The sequence below is a fragment of the Apis mellifera genome, linkage group LG5, assembly GCF_003254395.2.
Source record: "Apis mellifera strain DH4 linkage group LG5, Amel_HAv3.1, whole genome shotgun sequence".
Taxonomy (NCBI): domain Eukaryota; kingdom Metazoa; phylum Arthropoda; class Insecta; order Hymenoptera; family Apidae; genus Apis; species Apis mellifera.
Genome location: NC_037642.1, coordinates 9,337,045 through 9,364,161, shown reverse-complemented (window position 1 = coordinate 9,364,161; position 27,117 = coordinate 9,337,045). Strand labels below are relative to the sequence as shown.

At 26.5% G+C, this 27,117-nt stretch overlaps 5 protein-coding genes and 1 long non-coding RNA gene across 9 annotated transcripts; 3 read left to right on the top strand and 3 right to left on the bottom strand.

Moving 5' to 3' along the window:
- Positions 1 to 372: 372 nt before the first annotated feature.
- Positions 373 to 7,361, top strand: LOC725550 (proteasome activator complex subunit 4A). Its single transcript, XM_001121383.5, has 13 exons — positions 373 to 765; positions 928 to 1,068; positions 1,194 to 1,365; positions 1,427 to 1,825; positions 1,891 to 2,039; positions 2,141 to 2,463; positions 2,542 to 3,523; positions 3,661 to 3,931; positions 4,012 to 4,383; positions 4,459 to 5,019; positions 5,093 to 6,649; positions 6,720 to 6,944; positions 7,060 to 7,361. The coding sequence occupies exons 1-13, from the start codon at positions 554 to 556 to the stop codon at positions 7,198 to 7,200; spliced, it is 5,505 nt and encodes a 1,834-aa protein (XP_001121383.2). The 5' UTR covers positions 373 to 553; the 3' UTR covers positions 7,201 to 7,361.
- A 1,366-nt stretch (positions 7,362 to 8,727) lies between these two features.
- Positions 8,728 to 10,344, top strand: LOC412445 (flavin reductase (NADPH)). Of its 2 annotated transcripts, XM_395902.7 has the most exons (5): positions 8,728 to 8,880; positions 9,176 to 9,340; positions 9,452 to 9,541; positions 9,645 to 9,776; positions 9,893 to 10,344. In XM_395902.7, the coding sequence occupies exons 1-5, from the start codon at positions 8,808 to 8,810 to the stop codon at positions 10,036 to 10,038; spliced, it is 606 nt and encodes a 201-aa protein (XP_395902.2). In that variant the 5' UTR covers positions 8,728 to 8,807; the 3' UTR covers positions 10,039 to 10,344. The 2 variants fall into 2 exon arrangements, with proteins under 2 accessions (XP_395902.2, XP_016767934.1); XM_016912445.2 differs by lacking the exon at positions 9,176 to 9,340 and having other exon boundaries at positions 8,731 to 8,880.
- Positions 10,175 to 11,985, bottom strand: LOC725478 (N-acetyltransferase 6). Of its 3 annotated transcripts, none has more exons than XM_003251085.4 (4): positions 11,793 to 11,985; positions 11,029 to 11,149; positions 10,829 to 10,962; positions 10,175 to 10,748 (listed from the first exon to the last, which is right to left on the bottom strand). In XM_003251085.4, exons 1-4 carry the CDS (start codon positions 11,833 to 11,835, stop codon positions 10,399 to 10,401), a joined length of 648 nt encoding a protein of 215 aa, XP_003251133.1. In that variant the 5' UTR covers positions 11,836 to 11,985; the 3' UTR covers positions 10,175 to 10,398. The 3 variants fall into 3 exon arrangements, with proteins under 3 accessions (XP_003251133.1, XP_003251134.1, XP_001121320.1); XM_003251086.4 differs by having other exon boundaries at positions 11,731 to 11,980; XM_001121320.5 differs by lacking the exon at positions 11,793 to 11,985 and adding an exon at positions 11,615 to 11,706.
- An 853-nt stretch (positions 11,986 to 12,838) lies between these two features.
- LOC552449 (mediator of RNA polymerase II transcription subunit 6) lies at positions 12,839 to 13,969 on the top strand. Its single transcript, XM_624823.6, has 5 exons — positions 12,839 to 12,866; positions 12,950 to 13,109; positions 13,202 to 13,376; positions 13,470 to 13,716; positions 13,787 to 13,969. The coding sequence occupies exons 1-5, from the start codon at positions 12,839 to 12,841 to the stop codon at positions 13,864 to 13,866; spliced, it is 690 nt and encodes a 229-aa protein (XP_624826.3). The 3' UTR covers positions 13,867 to 13,969.
- A 1,233-nt stretch (positions 13,970 to 15,202) lies between these two features.
- Positions 15,203 to 21,067, bottom strand: LOC413370 (hemicentin-2). The gene is made up of 14 exons (XM_396815.6): positions 19,552 to 21,067; positions 18,990 to 19,122; positions 18,706 to 18,914; positions 18,508 to 18,618; positions 18,221 to 18,424; positions 17,963 to 18,108; positions 17,734 to 17,884; positions 17,534 to 17,664; positions 17,294 to 17,453; positions 16,796 to 17,092; positions 16,338 to 16,658; positions 15,934 to 16,224; positions 15,762 to 15,871; positions 15,203 to 15,656 (listed from the first exon to the last, which is right to left on the bottom strand). Exons 1-14 carry the CDS (start codon positions 19,721 to 19,723, stop codon positions 15,543 to 15,545), a joined length of 2,550 nt encoding a protein of 849 aa, XP_396815.3. The 5' UTR covers positions 19,724 to 21,067; the 3' UTR covers positions 15,203 to 15,542.
- Positions 21,068 to 21,456: 389 nt separating this feature from the next.
- On the bottom strand, positions 21,457 to 26,044 carry LOC107964499. Its single transcript, XR_001703102.2, has 2 exons — positions 24,704 to 26,044; positions 21,457 to 24,296 (listed from the first exon to the last, which is right to left on the bottom strand). It is a non-coding gene; the product is annotated as an uncharacterized LOC107964499 (long non-coding RNA).
- Between the last annotated feature and the right edge of the window lie 1,073 nt (positions 26,045 to 27,117).

Below are 27,117 nucleotides of genomic sequence, written 5' to 3'. Positions count from 1 at the left end.
TAAATATATTTGATTTTTTATTTTTTTGTATTTAAATTTTATTTTTTGTATTTAAATTTTATTTTAAGTTTAAATTCAACAATAATTTATTAATACATAATTAATGATTGAAAAACTATATTTTGAAAAAAATTCTATATAATTTTTATATTATTATATAAAATTATATAAATGAATATATGAAAATTAAGAAACTATATTTCCTATAAAAATAAATAACTTATTATTTATTTAATTATATATTTCATATGAAAAGCATGATATATTTTTTAAACTATATTTTAATATCGATAACTTAATGAGCATATGATTATCAATGTATTGAAAAGTCGATATTTCTCTAACTTTATAGTAATTTTCTTTCATGCTTCTTATATGTACATCAAATATGGCCCCTTAGATGTAAAACATGACTCGATAAAATCGAAGCAGAATAAGCAAGTTGTTACTGACTCAATAATATAGATGATTTTGCATTCTAACGTGTGCTCTTTCATAGACTACATCTATTTCTACTTTTTGTGCTTGTAATAATAAGTTACTTTAAGTAATAATGAACAAGGATCTTGCACATATTTGTATTTACAAAACTATAGAAGATGTTCATTTTAAAAAATTTATATATAATAAATTGTTGCCTTATGTGGATGATTTAGAAACAGAATCAAAAACTTTATTAGCCGAAATTAAGTCAAATTTAGCACGAGCTGTTATGTTTAATGAAACATGGCCAGGCTGTTTTGTATGGGTTAATAAATTATGCCAGTAAGTACATATTCTTTTATTATTTTATTTAAATAAAAATAATAATTTTATTTTAATTTAATATAAACAGATAAACAGATAAAATTGTATTACCTAATTTAATATATAATTTAATATATAAAAATATATTTGTAATTTGGATTTATCAATATTTTTTTCTAGTTACCTAAACATATATGGATTACATTTTAGTAAAGAAGATCATATCTTACTTATAAAATTATTATATGAACTGGTTACACTTTCAGAAATACCTACACCTTCCACATTTAAATGTCTTCTTGCATTACTTTTATTATTAAAGTAAGTTAATTTAATTATTATATATAATATATAATAATATATATATATATATAAATAATATATATATAATATAATTATATGATTTGTTATAAGAAATAGATTTTACATTATTTTAATATTGATAGGAAAAAAAAATTAATATCTCCTGATGAATTGGAACTGCCATGGCAACCCCTTTATAAAATGATTCTCTGTATAATGAAAACGAAAGAAAATCGTCTTGATATGTATCATTTTTGTTCTTTTTATGAAAATGCAATGGAGTCACTTATTATTTGTGCAAAGGTTTATTTTCCTGTAAGTGAATTATTTTTTTATATAAATTAACAAAAGAATAAAAATTAATTCATCATAATAGTTGAGTGCAACACAGGAAATATTAGATGAATTGAGACCAACTTTATGTCTTGTTGATGTTTTAACAATGTCTAAAAGTATACAATTATTACGATGGTTTTTACCAGTACAATTATCTCCAAAACATCATTCAATTGGATATAAATTATGGTTTGAAGAATTTATGACATTATGGGAAATTTGTCACAATTCATTAACTTGGGAAAGTAAAATGATGGAGTTAATGGCAGCATTAGCTAATCATAATATTGGATATATTAATTGGGAACCTTATATTCCATTAATGTTTACTAGATTTATACGATGTTTAAAATTACCAGTATCATATAATAAAATACAAAGATATAAACATCATGAAATAGATGCATGTTTCATAGCATCATGGATAGTAGCAGTTTTGGTAAGATTTTATATTTATTTAAGGATATTTATAAATAAGATATTATTTGTATATAATATTTCTAGGGAAATGGTTCAAGTGCTCAAACATATCTTGATAAATTTCTCAAGACAATAGAAACATATTTTCATCCTGCTAATAATGGCTGCTGGTTGGGAATGTTAAAAGATATTCTTTTGAAGCTTTCATCTTATTTTATTACACGTTTACATAAGTGAGAATTAATTATTAGTATTTCAAATTAATTTTAAACAGCATTTGCAAATTTATATAATATTATGTATTTATATAATTTATATAATATTTTATTTATAGAGAAAGGTATGCTAAGCGGACTTGGGAAACTCCTATACCCGAAGAATATAAATTAACTGATAATGATGTTAATGCATTTGTTAAAAGTATGATGCCAGTAACAATGGTAGCCATGTTTAATAAATTAAGTGTTAATGATGCTTCTCAAGCATTACAATATCTTGCTACTATGAGACCCAATTTGGTTATTCCATATGTTTTGGATAGAGTGTCTTCTACATTAGATTCTCTCACAACAGAATCATATAAATTAATTGCTACATTAAGTTGCATGGATGCTATAGCTAGGCCAATGGCAGAAGGATCTAAAAATGTAAATAAAGGTATGAATTAAACTTTACTTATTACACATAAAAATATTGATATATTCATCATCTAAATTATGAACTTTTTTGTTATAGATTATACCTATCCAGAAGGACCAAGACATATTTTACCATTATTGTCTTTACTTTTATCTAGTATTGATCCAAGCAATCCAGAAAAATGCTTTCTTGCCTTTCGTCTTATTTCAGTGTATGCCTGTCTTATACCTATTGTAAATACTTCTAAATCAATCACATCAATCGATGAAGAAGATGAAGAAGGCAGAATGGATTATGAAACAGCTTCTGGATTTGAAGATTTTGTTTTACAATTTTTAGATAAGATATTTTCTTTTATAGATCACAGTTCTTTAGAATTGGTTAGATTAGAAAATTCTACTGGTGGTGAAAAAAGTAAATTAGAAAAGGTTACAGAACATGTATTATATAATGTGTGTATGGTTCTTTTAATGCAGATTAATGATGAAATATTTAAAAAAGCTTTAGATAAACTATGCACATTTATAACTGAACGTATACTTGAAATTGAAGTTGCTGGACAATTAGCAGCTGGTTTATGTCGAGTATTTGCTCGAGTTAATGGTAAAGAGACTGTGCGTACTTTATTACCGATACTTTCACAAACAATTCTAGATATTACTGGAGAAAGTAATGATATTATTAAAGATGAACATTTGGATGATCGTCTCTTACATGCAATGTTGCTTTTATCTGCAATTGTTCATACTACAGGAAATAACTTATTACATTATATAGATACACTTATAACAATTCTTGATCGTGTAGTGATCTTAAAATCAAGAGAAGGAAACAATTTAGGTTGTATATTATTAAAAGCAATTCTTCATTCATTATCTAACATGGTACCATATCATTTCACATCTACTGAGAGAATAAGATATTGGGGTCAAATTTTGGATATTAATGCTTTAAAAGTTAAATGGTACATACCTGGTAAAGAAGAAATAGCTGCCATAAATCAAATATTTATAAAATATCTAATTCCCGAAACAAATAAATTAGAAAAATATTGTAATGATTGGACCACATTAACAAGGTTAATTATTATTAATTATTTATGTATAATATATTATTATAGAAATATTATTTCTATAATAATTATTAATTATTTCTATAATATTTATAAATTCATAAAGAAAAATTATTATTATATGACTATAAATACAATTTTAGGGAAGAATTGTTAACCAGTTTAAATATTGTATATAGCATTATTGAAGGTTGTGATTCTGTTTTACCAATGTGTGAAGGAAAACCATTAAATTTAGTAAAATCGTCTTTAAAATGGCTACCTTTCAGGCCAACACTTGGTATGAAACATGAAATATTAATGCCTGATGGTAGTAATGTTAAATGTTATATTGGAACTCTTGTAAGTAAACTACAAAATGTGATACTTAAGAATACAGAAGGCGATACAAAAAGTTTATTTGTTTTAATAAAGGTATTTATTTATATATATCACTTCAAAAATAAATTAATAAAAAATATTAAATACATATTTAGTTCAAATTTTTATTCTAGATTTGGGGTTATCTTTTATTAGGCACTGTTTGTTTTTCTAAAGTTAACAAAAATGTAGAAAACTCACATAGAATGATGAAAGATATGTTAGTAAGAAAAAAAGGAATAATGGGATCTTTTGTATTGGCACGCGCAGAAGTTCAACATGTGACGCGTTCACATTCACAAATATTTAATTTAACTGAAATTCATAAAGAGATAATGTTAAAATTATTTATATTGGCTACCAGCAGATATGCTGGTGTGAGATGGCAAGCTCAAAATGTTCTTGTCCAAGCTTTTCTTTACTTACCATTTTCATGTAGAATTATTATTCCAAAATTACTTGATGTATTAAGAGAAGATCCAGAAGCAGATCATGATGCATATGAGGTAAAAATGATGATAACAAAAAAATAATAAACAGTATAAGTTTTTAGTAAGTTTCTAATATTTCATTTTGTATAGGGAGCTCTGCATGTTTTACTTGATTCTCAAGACACATTTACTAAACATGATTGGAATATATTAAGAGATTTATGGACAACTATGGTGCTTTCTAAACCATCTGAAAAATTATCTATAATCCGTTTGAAAGAAGATATTGCGAGATTTATAAGTAAACAATTTTCAACAATTGCGATTACATTTAAAATACCAAATACATGTTTGGAAATTGCAACTGCTTTATGGAAAACTAATTCACAAACTACTTTATCTCAACCTACAGAGGATGAAACAATAGAAAGTTTAAAAATTGCTCAGGCGTTTAATGAATGTAATTTAGCGTCTTATAATGCTTTGATAAGTGATTTGTTAAATGCACTTTTGGAAAAAAATTTACATTGGCGGCATCGTTTAATGGCAATAGATTTTATTCGACTTTTGGTTCATCCAGAACAAATGTATCCACCAAAAGTAATTCGTTACTTTTTAGAAACATTAATACATGATTCATTAAATGAAAGAAATATTGCTCTTCGAATAGTGATATGCATATTACAACAACAAAAAAGACAGCATCCAAAGGTAAAGTATTTTGAAAGAATTTATTTTATAAACAACTTTGATATAACTTAAACTTAAATTTTTGAATTTCAAGATAACTATTGATCCTCCAATATCATCAGAAAAAGAAAATCAATCTATGAAATGCATATTAGGGCAAAGATCAGATAATACTTGGCTTCAATATAATTACGAAACTCGTCCCTTGTGTGCAGAACAATGGGATGAACCTAGATTTATTCATGAAGCATATTTAGGATTTTACACATGGCCAAAAAAAATTCAAATGTATGCACCAACATCTCAACAACCATGTTTAGATCCAAATGTACGAAAGTTAACAGATTATGAAAAAGAAATTGATTTCTTTTTTAATGATTCACAAAATATCGAAAAACTTATAAAATTTTATAGTCTTGAAACAAAAAAAGACAAAGATAAATTTAGTTATTATAAATATCGTCTGTTCAAAGGTCTTTTTCGCAATCATGGGATAATATTTCTAAAAAAATTGTTGCCGCATTTACATGAATTAGTGAAAGATAAACAAGAAAGTAGTCAAAGATGTGCAGCCGAAATTATTGCAGGAATCATTAAGGGTTCAAAACATTGGCCATTTAATATGGTTTGTGAAATGTGGGATTCTTTATTACCAATTATAAAACTTGTCTTAATTAATATGACACCAGAAACACTTGCAGACTGGGTTCTTTGTTTTTCTACAGCTCAGCAACATAGAGATCCAAATAGACAACATTGGTTATTAGAATGTCTGATGGAAGAAATTTGTGTTAGCGAATCAGAATCATCTTTTATCGAATCCGGTCGTTTGTTTATTTTACAAACAGCTCTTGCTAAACAGCCATGGCGTGTGTTGGAATTGTTACAACGTTTGTTAAAACGAATAGAAGATAGATTATTGGCAAATCCATTTGAAAATATGAGAGAACGATTGAGTTCTATTTTAGTAACAGTGTTCACAAATTTAAAAACTTCAAATATTTCAAACAATAAGTCAGTATCACAGATACAAGAGTTCATAAATAAAATAGTGCCAAAATTACAACCTCTTATAGATGAAAATGCAACGAAATTCAACAAAGAAATTCAACAAAAAAATTTATCTTCACAGATATCTATTGTTGAATTAAATGATTTAAAAAAAATAGAAATAAATGAAGAAGAAAGAGAAAGAGCAATTAGATTACTTAAGACAATTTGTAAATGGATTGTAAATATGAATTGTGCATGGTATGGTTTACCACCAGAATTATATCAAATATTTCCAATTATATATCAGATGGAAAATTGTGAAATAGATGAAGAATTGAGAAAGTCATGTACATCTGCTTTAACAGTATATGCACAAGCATTCACATTACCATGTAATATGTCAATAGCTTTAGAGGCAATAGAAAAAATGTCTAAACATATATCTTGGTGGACAAGATCTGCTTGTTTGGAATTCATTCAAGCTTGGGTATTTTATAACATGTGTACACTTTTAAGTAATCCAGCATGGGTTAGTTTCATAAAAAATATTGTTTTACGCTTATTGGAAGATGAGCGAGTTGAAGTAAGAAAAAATGCTGGTAAAGTTCTTAGTGGATTAGTACATTGCATGTTTATCCCTGAGCAAGAATGTTTATTGGTAAACTTAAAATTTTGTGATAATTATTTATACTAATTAATTTGTATATGTATGTACATAAATTTTCTAGGATGAATTTAAGAGAAAAGCAAAAACCAAATTATATAAAAAAGAAGGATTAAATTGTAAAGAAGAAATAAAAAAGAAGTTAAAAACTGATGCTTTACGTATTCGTCATGCAGCTATAATAGGGATGTGTGCATTTGTACAAGCTAATCCATATGATATACCAAAATATGTACCTCCAATTTTTGAACATCTTCGTGCTCATATGAATGATCCACAACCTATACCAGTTAGTATTTAATAAATTTAAAACATGAATATAAAAATAACTTATTATATAATATTATATAACTTATTATATTATTATATTATTATATATATGATAAAATTTTTATGAGTTACAGATGACAATTAAAAAAACTTTGGATGATTTTAAAAGAACTCATAATGGATGGAAAGATGTGGAAGAATATACACAACATTTCACAGAAGAACAATTAACAGTATTGCAAGATTTAATCATGCCACCATCCTACTATGCCTAACATAAAGTTAACATTTTATTATATAATAAATAATTTTTTAATAATATTAATATAAAAATTTTGTATATGATATTTAATCAATAATGAATTAATATTGTGCTGTGAAGATATAATATAAAGATATGCAGAACATAATATAAAGATAGAAGTTTTATTTAAAATTATCTTGTATACTTATATTGTATATATAACTATATATAGTATATATAGTATATATATATATATATATATATATATATATATATATATTCAATTTTAATATAAATTATATAATTTTTAACAAATAACATATTTGATGTGAAATATTATCAAAACATTACTAATAACATTACTAAGTTATATTAAATAAATCGTATTTTATAAAATATAATAAATTTCATTATAAAGTTGGATTTATTAATATTATCATTTAATTGATTAAAAATTAGATATTTATATAAAAAATTTTAAATAATTGAATTAATTTATTTTACAATTCAAAAAATGAATAAAATATAAAATTTTTTAATTGAAATATCAAACTTATTAAATAGATTATTGTATATAATACAATCAATAATTATTTATAAACGTAATTATTTTTACCAATTTACCAATTATTTTTAAATCAATTTCATTATATAAAGTATCACAAAAATATAGAAATTTTTAATATAATTTCATACAACATTTTTCTTTCGACAAGTTTTTTCAACACATATTATTTAGATTTGTTTGTGTTTTGCCAATACTACTGCGAACTAGTTTATGCGTTTCGTGATTGGCCAATATTTTTCGTATAATTCATTAACAAAACAATAACGGAAGTTTTTATAAAGAAAAATATTACGTGAAATTACTTTAAAAATCTATAATCTATATTTAATTTATATTTAAGATATCCTGTATGTTATATTAAGATAACAAATCATTAAATTAAGTCATAAAATATATATTAAAATACGTGTAATATATATTAAAAATTAAAAAATCCATGTTCTCAATATATACGTATACACACATATATAAATACATGTTGTCTCATAAAAAATTTATATATTTTAATAAAATATATATAGAATATATAAAAATTTTTATTTGATTTATGATATATATATATATATATATATATATATATATATATATATATATAAATTTTGTTATATATTATTATTTTAGATAAAAAAAGCAAATAAAAAAAAAATCGATATGCATATTTCTTTGATTTAATAATAAACTAAGTAATTAATAAGTATTGATAAGTTAAAGCTTACAATATTCATCAATAAAACAATGCCATTAATATAAATTCTATTTACTTTTTTTATCTAATTTATAGGCAAAATATTAAGTATTGTATAATATATATATCAATAGCATATAAAAAAAACAACAGCAATTTCATGTTTAAAATTTATTAAAAATAATTGTTTAACAAATATATATATCTTAACTGAATTTATATGCAAATCTTTCGAAATGAGATAAAAATTTCTGATAAAAATTTATTATTTTGATTTAAAAGATTAGGATTTTAAATTCTATATAAATATGACATAGCACTTTTATGTAGTGATTATAATTTTACGTAATAGAAATAGCGAATTTACTATAGCAATTGTATCGCCATGAATAGAATAGTGATATTTGGAGCTACGGGAAATACAGGATTATGTGCTTTAAATAGTGCTGTAAATAAGGGTAAAATGTTATTTATTTTCTATTTCATTAATGTGTGCCAAAAAGTGATTTTAATTATTTAAAATATAATATGAATGAAATTTAATGAATGTTATTAAACATGTATATGTATTTAATTCTGTGTATTTTTATATATGTTTAATATATTTACAAAGAATGATTTTAATAAAAAAATTAATAATCAAATAAATTTTTTTTTAATTTTCTTAAGAAAATACAAACTAATATATTTGAAAAGTGTAAATCTTGTAAAATTAATTTTATTTTTTTTTCATTAATCATATAAAAAATTTAGGATTAAATATAAAGGTATTTGTGAGAGATGAAAACAAAGTTCCAATGAATTTAAAAAATAAAATTGAAATAATTATTGGAGATGTTACTAACAAAGAACAAGTTTCAAATGCAATATCTAATACAGATGCAGTGGTTGTTGTGCTTGGTACACGAAATGATTTAAGTAAATATCTTTTTTTAATATAAAATATGATTATTATAAAATATATTATAATTAAATATTATAATATATTATAATATTTTTTTACTTAATATGAGTTCAATTTTTATTTAGGTCCAACCACAATATTGTCTACTGGTATGAAAAATATAATAGATGCTATGAAAATGCACAGTGTAGAAGTAGTATCTGTTTGTTTATCTGGTAAATTTTTTATAATTTGTAATTTTAACTTTTCTATAAAATCTTTTCTTTTAATTTAGAATTGGTTGATATATTTTTTAATAGCATTTTATTTTTTTTACAGCATTTTTATTTTATAAACCTGAAACAGTACCTAATATATTTAAAGATTTAAATGCAGATCATCAACGTATGTTTGATCTTCTTAAAGAAAGTCAATTAAAATGGATTGCAGTATTACCACCTCATATTGCAGGTGTTTATTATAATAAATGTTATATCACTTATAATTTTTTAAGAAATTATTAATATATATATGTATATTTATATATTTTTACAATTCAAAAAAATTAATATTTTATGAATTTGCAGATGTACCAAATTCAAAATATATAGTGAAATATAATGAATCTCCAGGTCGAGCTATTTCCAAACATGATTTAGGTGCTTTTCTTATTGAAAGTCTTCAACAAACAGAACATTATCAAAAAGTTTGTGGTATTGCTAACACTGCATAATATAACAAAAAATATTTTGTAATATGTAAAAAACTTAAAAGTATTTTATAAAATTTTGTTTATTTTTGAGATATAAAAAAGTAAATAATAAATTTAAAAATTTACTATGTTTAATTTGTACAAAAGAAATTGTTAATTTTTTTAGAGAATATCTACGTTTTTAAATATCTATTGGAATGATTGTAAATTATGATTTGTAATATATGAATGACATGTATGCATGAGAAACATTTCTACATTTAAAAGCAATTAAAATTAAAATTAAAAAAATAATTTTCTAGATAAATAAATAAATAATATACATAATGGAATATATAAAAAATCTTATGTGTAAAAAGAAAATTGTTCATTATTGTTTTACTATTGTAATGATAATTTTTTTACCATATGTGTTCTGTGTGTTATAACACCTAAATCATAAAACTTTGGCATTTGAAAGTTTGGCATTGGAGGTGGTGGTGGACCACAACACTGTGTACTTTTCTCCTTAAGTTTTGCTTTAGTAAATGCTGCACTAGAATATACAACATCATTAATTCCTGATGCTTTAAATGGATCACAAGTTTTATAACCATTTTTAAAGTAAAAAACTTCTTGACCTTTAGTTATTAAATATACATTTTTAATTCCTTTTTTTGCTACATGTTCTTCAGCTCCACGTAATAATTTAGATCCAAGTCCTTGAGATCTACACTGGTAGTCAATTATTACTAATATATGAAATAAGAAATTAAATTTTGTTTTGAAAATATACATACATATTCCATTTTTTTTTTATAATTATATTTACCTGATTGTATAAAGCAACTGTGACGTAATCTAGGTATTAAAGATATTTTACAATGACCAAGTACTCTATCTTCTTTGTCAACTAATATAAGACATGTGGGAAATTCATCACATGATACATTCAGAAATTTTAACCTATTATACATAGGAATTCATTTCATTTTCAAATAGAAATTTTTTAAATTAAAAATTATAATATACCGTGCAGTTTCACTTCTTGGCCATTCAGAATTCAATAATGTACAACAATCTGGAATTAAATCTGGTCTTTTATGAAGTGGTATTATTTTATATTCCTTGTCAATAGTGGTCATATTTTTTTCTGTAATCATAAATTATTATAATGTAATGTTTAAAAAATTATTATTATGATAATTTAACTAAAAAATTTTTTTAATTTTAATATATTTTAGAAATAAAACTGTAAAAGTTTTAAACAATTATAATTATAATTTCAAAATAAATTAAAAATATAAAAAAAATTATAATAAGAATTAACGATAAAATAATTATTTTTATAATTATAATTTTTATAATATATATATAATTTTTTTTGAAAAAAAAAAAAGAAAGAAATAATTTATAGTCATTAAATAAATATTCAAAATAAAATCTCTTTATAAAAAAAAGATAATATAAAATAAATTTGCGATAAAAATATATTTTTATATAAATTATAATACAAAGATAGAAAACAAAAATTCAATAGATTGAATAATATATATTTTATATTAATTATGCAAAAAATATTTCAAAAAAAAGATCATATTTGGAAAATTCTTCTAACTTTAAATAGAAAATTGTGCGACAACTTGTGATTGAAAGATGTCAAAAAAATAAAAAGTAACATGTGTCAATGTGAACAAGTGTAATATATAAATAGTTTCACATAGATGTCCTTACCGTATTTTTCTAATTAAATAATAAGAATCTAATAATTAAATTTAAAAGTCACTGTGCTTCACCTGGATATATCTCGTGTAGAAATAGCTCTGAGATTAATATCATCTTGAGCCAAGAATGATACTTCTGTTGAACATATCCCCACTATTATGTAAAATTCTTGTACCCAGCAATATTATAAAATATATACCTCATTCAAAAATATATTTTACAAACTACAAATATACATCTTTTATATGTGATCAAATATCTAATATAATAAAAGAAAATTAACGATTTTTATTCTATATTTCATTCATAGTCAATATTACATTATTAATCTTTATTATATTTATAGTATTTCAGTTAATTAATAAAGAATATTTTATTTTATAGAAATAATTTTTTAATTAATTTTTTAGTATGATTTAAATTTTTAGTAATTTCATTTATTTGACTTTTTATTTTATTCTTAGATATATTTCATTTATAAAAAATGTAAATAATTTCATAAATTAATATATAAATTTTCTTCTTATTTTATTGGAACATGTCCATGACCTATTCTCTTTTAAACACGAATATCTTTTTTTGCATTTGACCCATTTTTTAAGTAGCCTCTATTCTATATGTGAACAATGTCCTGTATTCTTTATTTCAACAGTGATGGTCAATAACATTTTTCAATGAAACGATTTCAAATAATTGCAAGAATATAAGCGAGCTTTTTTATATTTATTGTATATAAAAAAAAAAAGAATAAAAAAAATGTTTATAAATCTTCATTTATTTTTTTATTTTTTTTTTTTATTAATATTTTAGATTTGAAAATTTGAATATTTAAGATATATGAGAACCATTAATGATCATAGTAGTTGATTTATTTGCTGATTTGTTTGATAGTTTCTAATTTCTTAGTATTTAATATAAATAAATAATAATATTTATACATATATAAATTGTTTATATATATGTTTATAATTATAAATAAAAAAGTGTTATATTTGAATTTTTGAGGAAAACAAGTTGTATAATCAATACTAAATTGTGTAAATAAAAAACGAATATTTTGAATTATTTTAAATCATTATAATATTTAATAATCATATTTTATTAATTTAAAATAAAAATGTTATCTGGAAGACCTGCTGTAACAGGTAACATGAAAATGAAATCATCAATATAATTAATATAATAAATTTATTTATGTTTTTTCTAACCTCTTGTTGTTATTTGATAGAAAATCCTTTGGGACTTTCTTGGCATGACAGTGCATGGATTCCTGTATTAAATCCAAATAATATAATGGATTATTTTTCAGAGAGGAGTAATCCTTTCTATGATAGAACATGTAATAATGAAATTGTTAAAATGCAACGTTTAAGTCCTGATCAATTACAGTAAGTAACATGAATGAAAATATCATTTAAAAAAATAATATAAATATTTAAATATAATATATAATAATAATAATATAAATATTTAATTTCAGAAATATGACTGGATTGGAATATATTCTTTTACATGTACAAGCTCCTATTTTATATGTAATCAGAAAGCAACATCGTCATTCTCCAACTTTAGCAGCACCACTTGCAGATTATTATATTATTGCAGGTGTTGTGTATCAAGCTCCTGATTTGGCATCAGTTGTGAGCTCTAGATTGGTATATTTTATTGATTTATGATTTTTGATTTATTGAAAATTTTTATGAACATTATTAAAATATATTGTTAATATATAAAATTATATTTTATAGTTATCTACAGTACATCATTTACAATCTGCTTTTGAAGAAGCTAGTTCGTGTTCAAGGTATCATCCTAGTAAAGGTTATTATTGGGATTTTAAAAATGGAAAAGCTATGGCAGCAAAAAAAGAGACACCTGTTCGTGAAGAACCAAGTTCTTTATTTCAGCGTCAAAGAGTTGATATGTTACTTGCTGAACTTACACGAAAATTTCCATTACCTGTTCCAAAGCCAATACATCAAGCTATAGAACCTTGTAAGTGCTTAATTCTTTATTTCTTAAAAGATATTTTAAGCATAAAAATAAATCTTTGTTAATTTTTTAGCAATGGAAATTAAACAAGAAATAAAAACAGAAAAAAAGGATATGAAACCACCACCAGAAAAGAAACCAAAAATTAATTAATAATTGATTTATAACAATTTAATGATAATATAAGATTTTATAAAAAAAATGTTTTATATATGTATATATAGATATTTAATTATTATATTTTTTCTGCTAAATAAAAGGTGTGATTTATTTATATTTGAATATATTTTAATGTATTATTGAATTTACAAAATTAAAAATAAATGCCAAATATATTTTTTATTATGTAGTTTTTATTATTATCTGCACCATGGACAGTCTAGATCATCCATATTCTCTTTTATATTAATCCGTGGAAACTTTTTCTCCTCAATGTTTTTTTTTTTAATATTTTTATCACAAAAATCTGGACATTTTATTTTCTTTCTAGGTAGAGGTAGAGGTCGACAAGGAGATCCTTGATGTTTTTGTGCTCGAATTAAATTAAAATATCTCGAAGTAATTGGTTCGATCTACAAAATTATATTGTTTTTATAGATAAATAATTAATAAATAAAATTTATAGATATTTTGTTACAAACTTTCATACTGATTTGTACAATTGATTTAATATGATGCATTACGTTAAATTTTCAATTAAAAAAATGGTTATGAAAATATCTTGAAACTTCAAAATTATGTTAATAAAATATATTAGTATTTCAACTTTTTTTTAGAATTTCATTTGTAATTTTCTATTGCACAGAAAAATGGCATGTAAGGTAAAAAATGATATGCGATGGAAATATATGTCCTGAGAAATACGAAGACGAAAAAATTTATGAGCAGAGCATTTATGATATTGATCAAGATGAATTTATAAAAAATTTAAAACACGAGAAATGTAAAATAATTCAGTTAGTTCGACGACAAATACATAAATTTTATAATACTCAAGTAACATTAAATTAAATATCAATGAAAATTCTAGTTTATAATTATCAAAAAAGATTAATATAAATTTTTTTTTCAGTTTGAATTATCTTCAATATCAAATGAATGGCAAAAAAAATATATGCAAGAACCAGAGTATATATCATATAAGAACATAAGAGAAACTACACCGAAAACTTTACTTGTTCCAAAGACTACAATATCGACTGGTCAAGCATGGTGTTTATGTGCTTTGAAAAGAATTCGAAGAAAAATTTGTATAGTAGTATTAATTGCTGGAATTATTGCATTGATAGCATCAATTTATGGCATTTATTTTCACGCATATCTTTGTAATAATGGGAAATCTTGCGTCACATCACTTCGATACACTCACGTCAAACATGCATTATTTTAAATATGCACGATAGACACAACAAATTAAGATAAATCATCGGAGAAGATATTGGATATTGTTGTGTTTGCGGGAAATTCTCATCGGAATAAGGAAACCATCTAAGACTTGACACAAAATATATTAAACTTGGAATAATACACCATGTGTAGCATTTAGTTAATATGCAACTAGTCTTGACGTTTCCTAAATTTTTTCAGTTCCATAGATTTTTCAATGATGAGACATTTGATCTGTAAGCAGTGTAATATGTACGTCGTAATATTCGTACTGTGCCAATCCGTCGTGCAATTTACACCAACTCGACAAGAAGACCAGTTGCAATTCATTTGACATTCGTTTTCAATGTCAATATAATTATTCAGTACGATTGTTTTTTAGGCTTTGTAATATCGGTCCTCTTGATATGTTCGGCTCGTTCGTTTTTTAAAGATATATTTTTTTATACACAACTTTCTGGACCAGGTATAGAGTTGGCGATAATGATCTCCTTCATTAAATTACGATCTGCTTTAAAACTAATAGGTTCCCAAGACTTTGTGAAGAATGGATTTGACTATAATAAAAATTGAAAAAAAAAATACATTTACAAAATGTATCAATGTTATCATTTATTATCATTTATATTAATAATATAATATAATATTATTTGCATACTTACGCTGCATCTATTACTTTGAAGTCCTTGTTTGTGAATATCGTATGGTGCAAATAATGTATCTGGTCGTACAGGTAAAAATAATTGTGATTCACGTTTTATCTTTTCTTGATCTGTAATTCATCATTTTATTTATGTATTATATTATAAACAGAAATAAGAAAAAAATGTTTACCTTGCGGTGATTGTATGATATCTGGCTGATTATTGAGCGCATAATCAGTAACTTGTTTTAATGTATATTCAACGAAATAAGTATGATCTCCGTGTGTGACATCAAGCATGGAATTATTCCTCGAATCTGGAGGAGTAATTATTGGTTGTTTCATATAGGGCTCAATGTGAACCGGAGAAGTAGTACCTCTGCGTCGATACATCATCAACATCACTGATAATACAGTGACACCAAATGCCATTAGACAACCAATAAGAAGCAAAATAAGAGGAACCATACTCACTCCGCTATCTAAAACAAAAATTGCCAATAATAAATATTTAATATTAAATATTTGATATTATCTTAGAAGATAGATCTGTTAGAATACATAATCTTAAAATCTTTCTAAATGTTATTTTTACCTGTATGCTTTTCAGAGTCTCTCAACATAATATCTTCTAATAAACTCACTTCACTTCTTCCTTTTGCATTTACGGCATAAGTAACAAGGTAAAAATGGGTCGCTGGAAGAAGATCTGCTACGGCGATTCTAAATATCGGTACATCTGCGGATACACTTGATGCATTTACTCTTAAATTACCAGTAAGGACTTCGTATGCCTCTAATCGAAATTCTTGTCTTAATCCACCATCATATCCTGGTACACATTCTACTTCCAAGATTTCAGAACTTTGATTTAGGGATGCTTTTATTGTACAGTTATTCAAAGGATTTGGTTTCACTAGAAATATAAATTCAGTTGATCTTTTTTCACATGGAATAATTATATTTAATATGAAATTTCATATGTATTTAATATAAATTTAATATAAATTATGAAATTTTACAATATATTCACAAATATATTTCACAAATTACCTGCTGGAATGATTTGATAGATACAAGGTGCTTCTTGCTTTCCTATCGCGTTTCTTCCCCAACACGTTAAAGCTCCATAATCTCTTTCAGAAACTGGAGTATAAATAAGTTCACTAGTTGTTCCATTATTATCGTCAAATTTTGCTGGTGCAACTTCGAAATTTTCACCGCTATTATTGAACTCCCAAACAAATTCTACTTTGTTAGGATCAGCTTCCACTTCGCAACGAACCTTTACTGATTCTTCTAATGATGCTCCAATAACGGATACTTCTTTTGCTTTGCATACAGGTGCAACTAAACAGAGATGAAGAAAATAAATTGAAAAATGGAATACAATGAATATAATATATAATAATGAATATATAGATACAAAAAATACACATAATTAGAATATATAGAATATAGATATAGATAAGATAGATAAGATATACATAGAATATACATATAGATAAATTATTTATTAATTACAATATTTATAATATATTTTATACTTACATTGTACTCTTAAAGTTACTATTGGACTTGTGGTTTCACCTCGATCATTACTTGCAAGACATGTATAATTTCCGGCATTATCACGACCTATTTTTTGCAGCACAAGACTCTGGGTACTCATAATTATTCCAGCCGATTGATTTTGTGTTAATATCACATCCTTGAATTATTTGACAATATTATTAATTATTATGATTAACATTATGACAAATAAATTGATACTAACAATAAGTTACTCACGTTGTGTTTCCACGTAATTTTATGGTGTTCTGGATTAGCCCGAACTTTGCACTCAAAATAAACATCATCACCTTCTTTTATTTTTTCTGCATTTAAGGTACTGCCCAAATGTAATTGTACTTTAGGTGGAACTGTGAAAAGTATACAATTATTACTTGAATATTGTTCTTATAAGAAACATAATGGTTGAAAATACTCACAAACTACATTTAATTGAAAAAAGTCTTCTAGATATGCATCTGGCAGTTTTGGATTTTCTCCTCGGCATTTGAGAATCTTTCCATGGTCATCCGGGATCGGTGAAAATATGAGCGTACTTATGACCACCGAAGTATTACCTCCAATGAGTACCTACATAATTGAATCATCCGCGAATGATGATATATGTATATACATCTTACAAATTTGTAGCAAATCATCAATATATACTTTGCCATTGTGATAAATGGCGTTTCCTTCCATCCAAGTAATACGTGCTTGAGGATGCGACCCCGTAGTCTCACATGTGATGGAGTAATCTTTTTCCGTCTCTAGAATCGTTGGTTTCGTTAAAATTTTCACCGACAGCGGTTTCACTGAAACGATAGGATAGAAATGATAAAAAAAAAAAAATAAAAAAAAAAATATGTATGTATTTCACATGCGTGAAATTAATAATTCGACGATACAAATTTTTTTAACACTTACGATAAACGTCTAAAAGAATGCTTTTCTCTAATGGAGGTATAAGATTTGTGCTCCAGGCTCGACATTTATACGTGGTGTTACGATGTTCTCTTCTTAATTGAGGTATTGTTAATTTACTGACAACTAAATTCTTTCCAATTTCTTCTAATTTACTATCCACTTCTTTCTCGTTAACCAACCAACTGACTACCGGTGTTGGTTTTCCTATATTTTAAAAAAATCCAATTTTCAACTTTGTGAAATTCACGCTACAATTTTAAATTGAGTTGAGAACAAATGAGAATTACCTCCCCTTACTTCGCAAGATAAACCGAACTCGACACCAACTTGAAATGGTCCTGCGGTATCCCCTATCACCACACCAGAAGTGTCGTAAATTAAAAGTTGATAGGGTGGAACTGAAAATAATTTAATAGAATAATTAGAAGTTTTTTCTAAAAATTTCTATGCTAAATATTTTTTTTTCAAGATAATAGAATCCCTACCTATTACTGTGAGATTCACTTGAAAATTTTTTGTGGGCGAATTTTTAAAATCTACTCTACACCGATAGATTCCTTCATCGTCCAGTTGAACAGCTTCTAGAGAAAGAGTGGCTGGTTTTGTCATGGTGACGAAGTAAGCTCTCGGTCCGACCACGGTGCTATCCGACCAATTCAGAGCTTTGTTAAATGATCTCCCTCGGACGTCGAAACTGGAAAAAAGACATTCATCGTGCAAATATTTGTCTCGAGCCGAAACTTTTCAAGTTTCGAGATGAATGCGATACCTGTAGATTGGTTTCACAGCATCGTCGCGAAACCAAAGCACCATGTATACGCGATCTTCACGCGTGGACGGTTCAATGTCACAAGGCAATCTAGCGGTACGTCCAAGAACGGCACTGACTTCAAAAGTTGCGACTAAAAAAAAAAAAAATAGAGAATTATACTTAGACAAGTTCCTTACGAATCCTTCAAAAGTATTTATATAATAATTATTTAGAAATCTTTCGACAGTTCTTCATTTACTATTCGTTTCATAAATAGATAAATATAAGCAAATAATCAGATCTTTGGTTAGATATATGATCAGTGCACGTAAAAGCTATTTAAAACGCAGCTAACCTTTGAAACAAATACCAAATGTTTGTATTTCAAATTTTACATTAGCTGAATATCTATTTAAGTAGATACAACTTATATTTAGTCGGACACGTATCTCTGATAATAAACACATCAATAAATTAATCCCCACTTGAAAGACAAACATAGAATTTTATATTTTATTTCCAAATCATCTTTATGACTTTTATTCTTCGTACAATTTCACCGCAAAGGTGGCCAACGTACCTAAATCATCGTCCTTATCCCAGTTTCCTGTGGCATTCACGTACACGACCACGGCGAGTACGTAGCCACTGATGATGAGTTTGATCGCGATATCGGCCAGGACCCCTATCGCCATTCCAAGGGGGAATGATCTAAGGGGTAAATTCGGTATATTCAGATCCGCTCTTTGCATAATGTCGCCCTGTGCCGGTCTGTCCCGTGGTTCTCCTTTATTATCATTCCACGTCGAGAGGTAGACGGCCTCCTCCCACCTCCTCCGTTTCGTGTGCTCGACAAACGTACGATGCCTCAACTTTCTTCGTTCCTCTCTCTTTCCCTTTCTCTGGAGTAAATGATAAAGGGACAGAGCGCAGGACTCACAGTTCACCGATTAATTCTACTGCTGTAGGAACCTTTCGGTCGAATTTCCTTTGCTCGTTCTCTGTTTAAAGCGCACATCGAGAACGGATCGTTTGTAAATGAGAACTTTCTGTGATTAAAAATACAGATACAGATATTTGAAGATTCTTTTTTTTTTTTTTTTTTTTACGTTATTCTGGTTGACATCATCGTATTCATCTTCATCCTTGTCGAGTCGAATTAATGAGGAAGCTTTCGTATTTGGATTAATTCGCTTGCATTGATTTGGGAGGTTGGAAAATGTAATTGGAATCAACTTTGATGTGTCTCGATGGATTGTAGTTTAGTAGGTCGTGTACAAACGTGTTCAAAATTATTGTCGTTTCACGAGTGTGTTTAAAGTGCCGGCTCTTATTAACCCACAGATACGCTTTGTCAATAATGATAATTAAAAGGATAATTTTATATTTTCCTTACACCCTTGGTTGGATAAAAATCATCGTTTTCATCGAGGAGGAATAATGTACCTTACAAATTTGACGAGCTTTTAACTATGGAAGCTTTTCATCGTACCGTGAAGGAACTCATTTTTCTTCGTTTCTTCGTTTCTCCGTTTATATCTTTTTTGGACAACATCCGTTACCCGATTTTGATCAATTGTAAAGGGACGAGATAGAAGAAATTTCACCTTTCGTTTACGCGAACACTGTTCTTTTGCACTGTTTCGCGAACTGACCGATTGTCCGTTTCAGAGAACGCGAAAGCTTTCTCGACATTTGGAGGGTTGTTCTCTGGCAGGAAAAGAGAGAGCAAGACAGGGGGTGATAAGAGAGAGAGCCGGTCAGCGGTGCTTTCTCGTAACCGCGTCGTTGCAATGGACACGCTTTGCAGGCGTCGCTAACCCGACGACGATGAGCGCCGATCGATTTTCGTAAAGTCAGTCTGATCTCGCTTCGTGTTTCGACGCTCTCGATTCTGCACGATATATAGGCCCTATGTATGCTCCGCGCAACGCACACACGCGATGACTTGCGAATAGCAACGAATCCTCACGACACGTCACGACCCCTTTCTATATAGGCGATACAAAAGCTGTGTTCAAGAATGTTCATTGAATTCGGATGTACTGTTTAGTTATTAAAAACATCCCCACAGTCATCTCATAATGATGTTTGTTTTTTAATTGATTTTTTTATAAATGGAAAGTAATATTGTAGAGATAAATTGATCAATTGTTTTTTTTTTCCCGAAAGAATTGATGAACAAGAAATAAAATTTATAGAAAATACCTAGAGGGTTAATTTTTATTTTTTAACATTATTTTTTACTGAACAAATGTATGGAATAGATAATTTAAGTAGATAGAGATATTCATTTATTCGGACAATTGACTAGATTTATAAGTTTTATGATCGGTATTGAATGTGTATTAAAAATAAAATATTTTACCTTTTTTTGAACATCCTGTGTTTCGTTGCTTGAATCTGCTGAAATATAAAAAAAAAAAAAATAAAAATTTCATCCTGTTCGAGGTTCTCTGCGAATGATCGGAAGTGAGAAACTCTCTCCTGTTAATAATGACATTATATTTGAAATAGTAATGTTTACAACATACAATTGCGACGTTACTACAGTTTTTTTTGTCATTTTTTTCTTCCTTTAAGATAATTGATAATGTTCTCGCAAAAAGAAAAAAAAAAAGAACGGTCACACGCATCTCGCTTCGATTCATTCACGGCCATAATGTGTTTTACAGTTGTGTTTCTTCTTTTCCTTTCTCTCCCTCTCTCACGCTCGTTCGATCTTTCTCTCTCTCTCTCGCATTCTTTATCTCTTTTGTCGGGGAACGCATGGATTACGCGAGCCGGGATCCACGTCTAATCGCATGTACTAATGTGTCGAAAAATAAACGGCGAAATTGTACAATAAATGGATGTCCGGTGTTTTGTTTGTTTGTTTTTTTTTTTCTTTTTTTTTCGTTTTTCCTTTCAAGTTTCTTTTAAAGGGGATGTGGAGGCAATGGGTAATAGTAACCGAGCCGGAAATTAATTTCATTATTATATTGTCATATTGGTGTCTGCTTTATGCTCTAAAACGTTCTCCAAAAGATGGGCGAAACCGGCCCATTGGAAATCTCGGGTCACACGGACTACATAACTTTCCTTCTCTTTCTCCCTTTACTTTTTTTTTTTTCTTCCTTGCGTGTTTTTAGCTGATTGCTTGCTGCTGCTTCGCGCTCGTTTGCCTTAACAATAAGCAATAAGAACACGACATAGCTAGTCGTCGAACTCTACCTGTGTTCGACCTGCTTTTTCTTTTTTTCGTTTTCTCCTTTCTTTTTTTTTTTTTTTTTATTCATTCTATGTGGATGTTTTTTTTTTCAGTTTTTCCCCATTTTTTTTTTTATACTTTTTCTTTTCTTTCATTCCTAGCAACTGCTACGAATAGTCTCACCCTCGCTATGTTAAACGTACTGTGACCTATGGACTATGGCACTTGGTGCAACTAGTTCGGATTTCTTGGATACTGCTTATACGTAAGGTACTTAATTATTATCATTATTGTTAGTTATTTATATATATATTTCTTGTATTTATATATATATATATATATTTTATATTTATATGTATATATTTATATGACACATGATAATTCGTGCGTTTCACTATAATACACAGGCATGCGCAAGACGATACAGTCAATTTATTTTTTTTTTTTTTTTTGATTTCTGCATTGCGTTGTACACCGTTCGAATTATAGCAGAATTTTTGTTTTAAAAAATAAAACTATCGAGAAACTTTTGTCTTCCCTTTTTAAATAAATATTGAACAAAATTGAGTAACAAAAATTCCTATTGACGAAATTTTTCGAGATTAATATATTATATATTGTTTAGGTCGGCGTTTTCAAAGGGATAAAAATAATCTTGGCTGCATCACCTTGGACAAGAACGTTGATCGAGTCCAATTATCGAATTAATATCTTTTATATCGGTTTATGGGCTAAGTGGTCTATTATACACTTGAATAATACAGTTTGTCGCCGCGCGAACATCATAGAACGCAGAAAAAGATAAATAGAGTGCAAGTGCGAGTTTTACATTTAAAAAGAAAATGATCGTAAGTGCGTTGTCTTCTTTTCTCTCCTCATCTCTAGAATTCGAGTCCACTTTTTGATCGCTAAATTTATTACGTCTATACGCTATACAGTCCGTCGGTTTCGCCTAAGAAAAATAAAAAAAAATTAAAGAAGAACGATTCTTTTCTATATATAGGCCATTTTTTTTTCTCCTGTTTCTTTTTTGCTTTAATGATTAAATAATAATCATTAATGATCATTAATTGATTTTTATATTTCCTTTATGCACCAAAGATAAAATTTATTATTTTTTTTTTTTTCAATTCCTATGCAGACATCTCCCTTTCTCCATTCCTATGTATACATAAGTTCTTTAAATATATCAGTACGTCATTTACCGGTTTTTCGTTTTTCTCTCTTTTTCATTTTTCATCTTTTAGCGTGTGAAAACGGAAAATAATTAAAATAAATCCACACGTATTTAATACTTTTACAATACAATATTGTATTGCTTCTTTCATCCTCGATCTCGATGGAATCGAGAATGTTTTAATTAAATTTCGATTAATATTTTCCATATACTCGTTTCTAAATATATATCGACTTCAGTTATTTCCTTTTTCTTTTATACTCATTTCATCATCTCGTGTATTGCGACGACGTATTATATTCAACGATTTATATCAATCATCTTATATTCTAATAAACGCGAATTATATGAAAAAAATTAGTTCATACAAAAAAGTCTCGTCATCTTGCTTGTTTAATATTTTTATCCTTTCGGTATTATTGAATACCAACCGTAATCTATCATTTTTCGTTTTTTTTTCCTTTGCAGTATTTTTTTTTTTTTTATATATAACGTTAAAGCGTGGAAATCGAGTTTACTTAGCTAAAAAACAATGACTCGTTTAAACGCGCGTTTTTTTTTCTTTTCTGTTTTGTCTACTTAGAAAAGTATTTTTAAGGAGCAAAGTTTTTGGCCTTACGGCTAGTATATTGATATTATTATAATTATTATTATGATCGTTTCTTCGAACGATATTATATATATATATATACTTAAGTAAGATATTTACGCGTGACGTATTTACAATTGAACTTATTGTACATATTTTCACGATCGCCGTCTCGTGAAAAATAGATGTTTTGCTCTTTTTTCACTTACAAAACTCTGACTATCTATCCTGATAACTACTCTTTCTCGCTTACACGTAATACAGCTCTTTTTTCCTCTTATTTTTCTTTCTGCCTCTCATGTTATTTCCGGTCGTCTCAATTTAACCTTATCCTTTCAATATAAATCGCGCAAATCGTAAGATGCTCTCCTGGGTAAGACACTGTTATTATAATACCATTCCTACTATACAAGATGTCCCAATAAAAATTAACACCTTGATTATCTTTGAAACTATAAAAGAAAAATCGATTTTTCAAATATATATATATATTCATACAAAAGAAGTATATAAGTTTATAACGTAATCCTTTTTATATGACTTTGCGTTATAAATATATTTATATTTATTTCGAGAGTCACAATCAGCCAAAAAAAAAAATATAGGATTACCATTAAAAAAACAGAAATCATTTTTCTAAGTAATTTTTCTAACTTACAAAAAATTAATACGATTATCACGTAATCCTTAAGATATTAAATAATAATTTTTACTTGAAAAATTTTTCTCTAATAGTTTCTAAGATAAATAATAATAATTAAAGTAATAATTCTTACTTGGACACTCTAATATCGATAAACAGCGAACGTGATCATCGAATCAAAGAATATACAGTTCGTTCGGTTCGGAAGCACTGAACGTCCTATGTATCGAAAACACGGCGATTCATCTCGATCGCAATCGATAACAAGTAGACCCGAGAATACAAAAACGACCAACTTATCGATTATTATTTCCACGTATCGGCGTGTTGTACTATATGAAAATACAATGTAAGGCTGCGTTTATGCGTTTCACGTTTCATGAAATCGCAACTTAACCTCTTGTTTATCGTTTTTTAAACCTTCATCGATTTCAATGTATCAAAGTATTAGTAACAATATTAAAAACGTTGTTTAGATATTAGCATATACACATTAATTGAATCTCGTACTTCATATTTTTACAAAATTCAAAATATATATTTGTTTATTTTTATATATATATATATATCCACTTTTTAACGGATCGTAAAATTTAACTGAAATAAAATTATTGATAATATATAACATGGAGAAATGAAAAAAAAAAAAAAAAAGATACATTGAATTGATGGAGGTTTAAAGCAGTAAAATGATATACATCTGTTAATAAAACTGCGTTTTACTAAAATTCCTTGAATGATATTTGAGCTGCATGAAAAATTCATCTCTTGTCAACTTTCTGTCGACAAGATATTGATACCGATTACATAATATCAGTTAAAATATATCTGTCAAATACCGCTGTATGTATGTATATTATAAGAACTTTTTTAGATGTACGTTTTTTAAGGCCATGGCATCTGTAAATCTTTCTTTGTATTACGTAAAAGTGGGAACTATTTTCAAAAAACTTCGGGATTATTTTAATCTCGCAAAAGTGTCTGTTTCTGTCGCTTACGTACTTACAATTCTAATGTATAGTCTTAAAACGCAACGTTTCCATCCGTGAAGAAGCATATCATTACGCAATCGTATACCTACGGATATTACAAAGTTTAACAATTTCGTTTTCTTTTTTTTTTTTTTCTTTTTCATAGTCCGTGATAGAATTGCACAAAAAGTTAATAAATATAATTTATATCTGAAAATATAATTTTTTCCCCGATATATTGAAAATTCGAAAAAATAAAATACGAAAACATTCCTTCTGATTGGGATTATTAATCTTGTGCTTGAGATTTATTTAAATTCAAGAATTATCGAAACTACTATGCAAGAATCACAAGGCGATTATTTTCGAAAAATTTTTATGTAATACCGCAGTAAATATAACAAAATAAAGAGTTAACAAAAAATGATCAACAACGATGATAATAAGGATAAGAAGAAAAAAAAATAAAAAAAAATAAAATAAAAATTACAATTAATAATAATATATTTTTTATAATAGTATAATTAATATGTTATATATATATATTTATATATATAATTAAATTTATATATATATATAATACGCAAATTAATATTTACAGAATATATTGTGGCATTAATTTTTTTCAAATTTATTTTTCTCACTGGTTCTTTTTTTTTCTTTCTTTCTTACTTCTCTTCTTTTATTTTTGCAGTTTCATTTATTTATATCTAAATAACTCTATGTGTAACTTCCTCTCTAACGCAAAAACGAAACCGAGAGAACTATGGCAACTAATGTAATTAATGGCAAGTTTTCTGCTGTTCGAAAGATCAAAGTAAGTATAACATTTCGGTGGACAATACATATGGAATGAAACGATCAGAAAAGAAATAGAGACATAATATGACATAATATCAAACGAATAAAAAGAAATGATAAAAAAATAAAAAAGAATTGAAGAAAACAAGATTTGATAAATAAAATGCAATTAATGTAAGACTTAACAAGAATTAAAAACACTTTACATTCATAATAATTTGACAAACAAATATATCAAATAATATACAATGATGAATGAATGAAAAACGAAATTTTAAAAAATAATACAAATCATTATATAATTAAATAAGAAATATCATATCTTTTTTGCAGTATATAACTACTGATACTGAGGTTTTTATTTCCTTTATATGAATGAGGATATATTCACAGGAAAAATTTTGTTACGTGTCAATTTTAATTTTTAAGCTTTAAATGCTTTATCAAACGCGTATTTGTATACACATTCATTTAATTTATTATTCTTTTCTTCTTTTATGGTTTTTTTTTTTTTTATATATTAAAGTTTCACAATACTTCAATTGATTTTATTTTCTCAGATTATGGAATAAATATATTCATCTCAGAAAATTCTCTCTCTCTCTCTCTCACTCTCTCTCTTTTTATATCCAGTGAAGATCAGCTCTTATCACGAAAATTACAATGAATTCAAACATAACAGAGATTTCTATTGCTGATTTTAAAGCTTATATTCTAAAATACATCCAACAACGAGAAACAGAAGAAACATTTGAATCGTGCTGCAGCCAAATAG

Bases quoted from the DNA above. Each gene is read 5' to 3' on its own strand.
- LOC725550 (XM_001121383.5), top strand. From the start codon at position 554: ATGAACAAGGATCTTGCACATATTTGTATTTACAAAACTATAGAAGAT. The intron at 4,384-4,458 runs GTAAAAATGATG...CATTTTGTATAG, and splicing joins CAGATCATGATGCATATGAG to GGAGCTCTGCATGTTTTACT. The intron at 5,020-5,092 runs GTAAAGTATTTT...TTGAATTTCAAG, and splicing joins AAAAAAGACAGCATCCAAAG to ATAACTATTGATCCTCCAAT.
- LOC412445 (XM_395902.7), top strand. From the start codon at position 8,808: ATGAATAGAATAGTGATATTTGGAGCTACGGGAAATACAGGATTATGT. The intron at 8,881-9,175 runs GTAAAATGTTAT...TAAAAAATTTAG, and splicing joins AAATAGTGCTGTAAATAAGG to GATTAAATATAAAGGTATTT. The intron at 9,777-9,892 runs GTGTTTATTATA...ATGAATTTGCAG, and splicing joins ATTACCACCTCATATTGCAG to ATGTACCAAATTCAAAATAT.
- LOC725478 (XM_003251085.4), bottom strand. From the start codon at position 11,835: ATGATATTAATCTCAGAGCTATTTCTACACGAGATATATCCAG. The intron at 10,963-11,028 runs GTATATTATAAT...TATGTATAATAG, and splicing joins CCAAGAAGTGAAACTGCACG to GTTAAAATTTCTGAATGTAT. The intron at 10,749-10,828 runs GTAAATATAATT...TTCATATATTAG, and splicing joins CAGTTGCTTTATACAATCAG to TAATAATTGACTACCAGTGT.
- LOC552449 (XM_624823.6), top strand. From the start codon at position 12,839: ATGTTATCTGGAAGACCTGCTGTAACAG. The intron at 13,110-13,201 runs GTAAGTAACATG...ATTTAATTTCAG, and splicing joins TTAAGTCCTGATCAATTACA to AAATATGACTGGATTGGAAT. The intron at 13,717-13,786 runs GTAAGTGCTTAA...TTAATTTTTTAG, and splicing joins ACATCAAGCTATAGAACCTT to CAATGGAAATTAAACAAGAA.
- LOC413370 (XM_396815.6), bottom strand. From the start codon at position 19,723: ATGCAAAGAGCGGATCTGAATATACCGAATTTACCCCTTAGATCATTC. The intron at 18,425-18,507 runs GTAATTCTCATT...TTTAAAATATAG, and splicing joins ATCTTGCGAAGTAAGGGGAG to GAAAACCAACACCGGTAGTC. The intron at 16,225-16,337 runs GTAAAAATAACA...TTTTTGTTTTAG, and splicing joins AGACTCTGAAAAGCATACAG to ATAGCGGAGTGAGTATGGTT.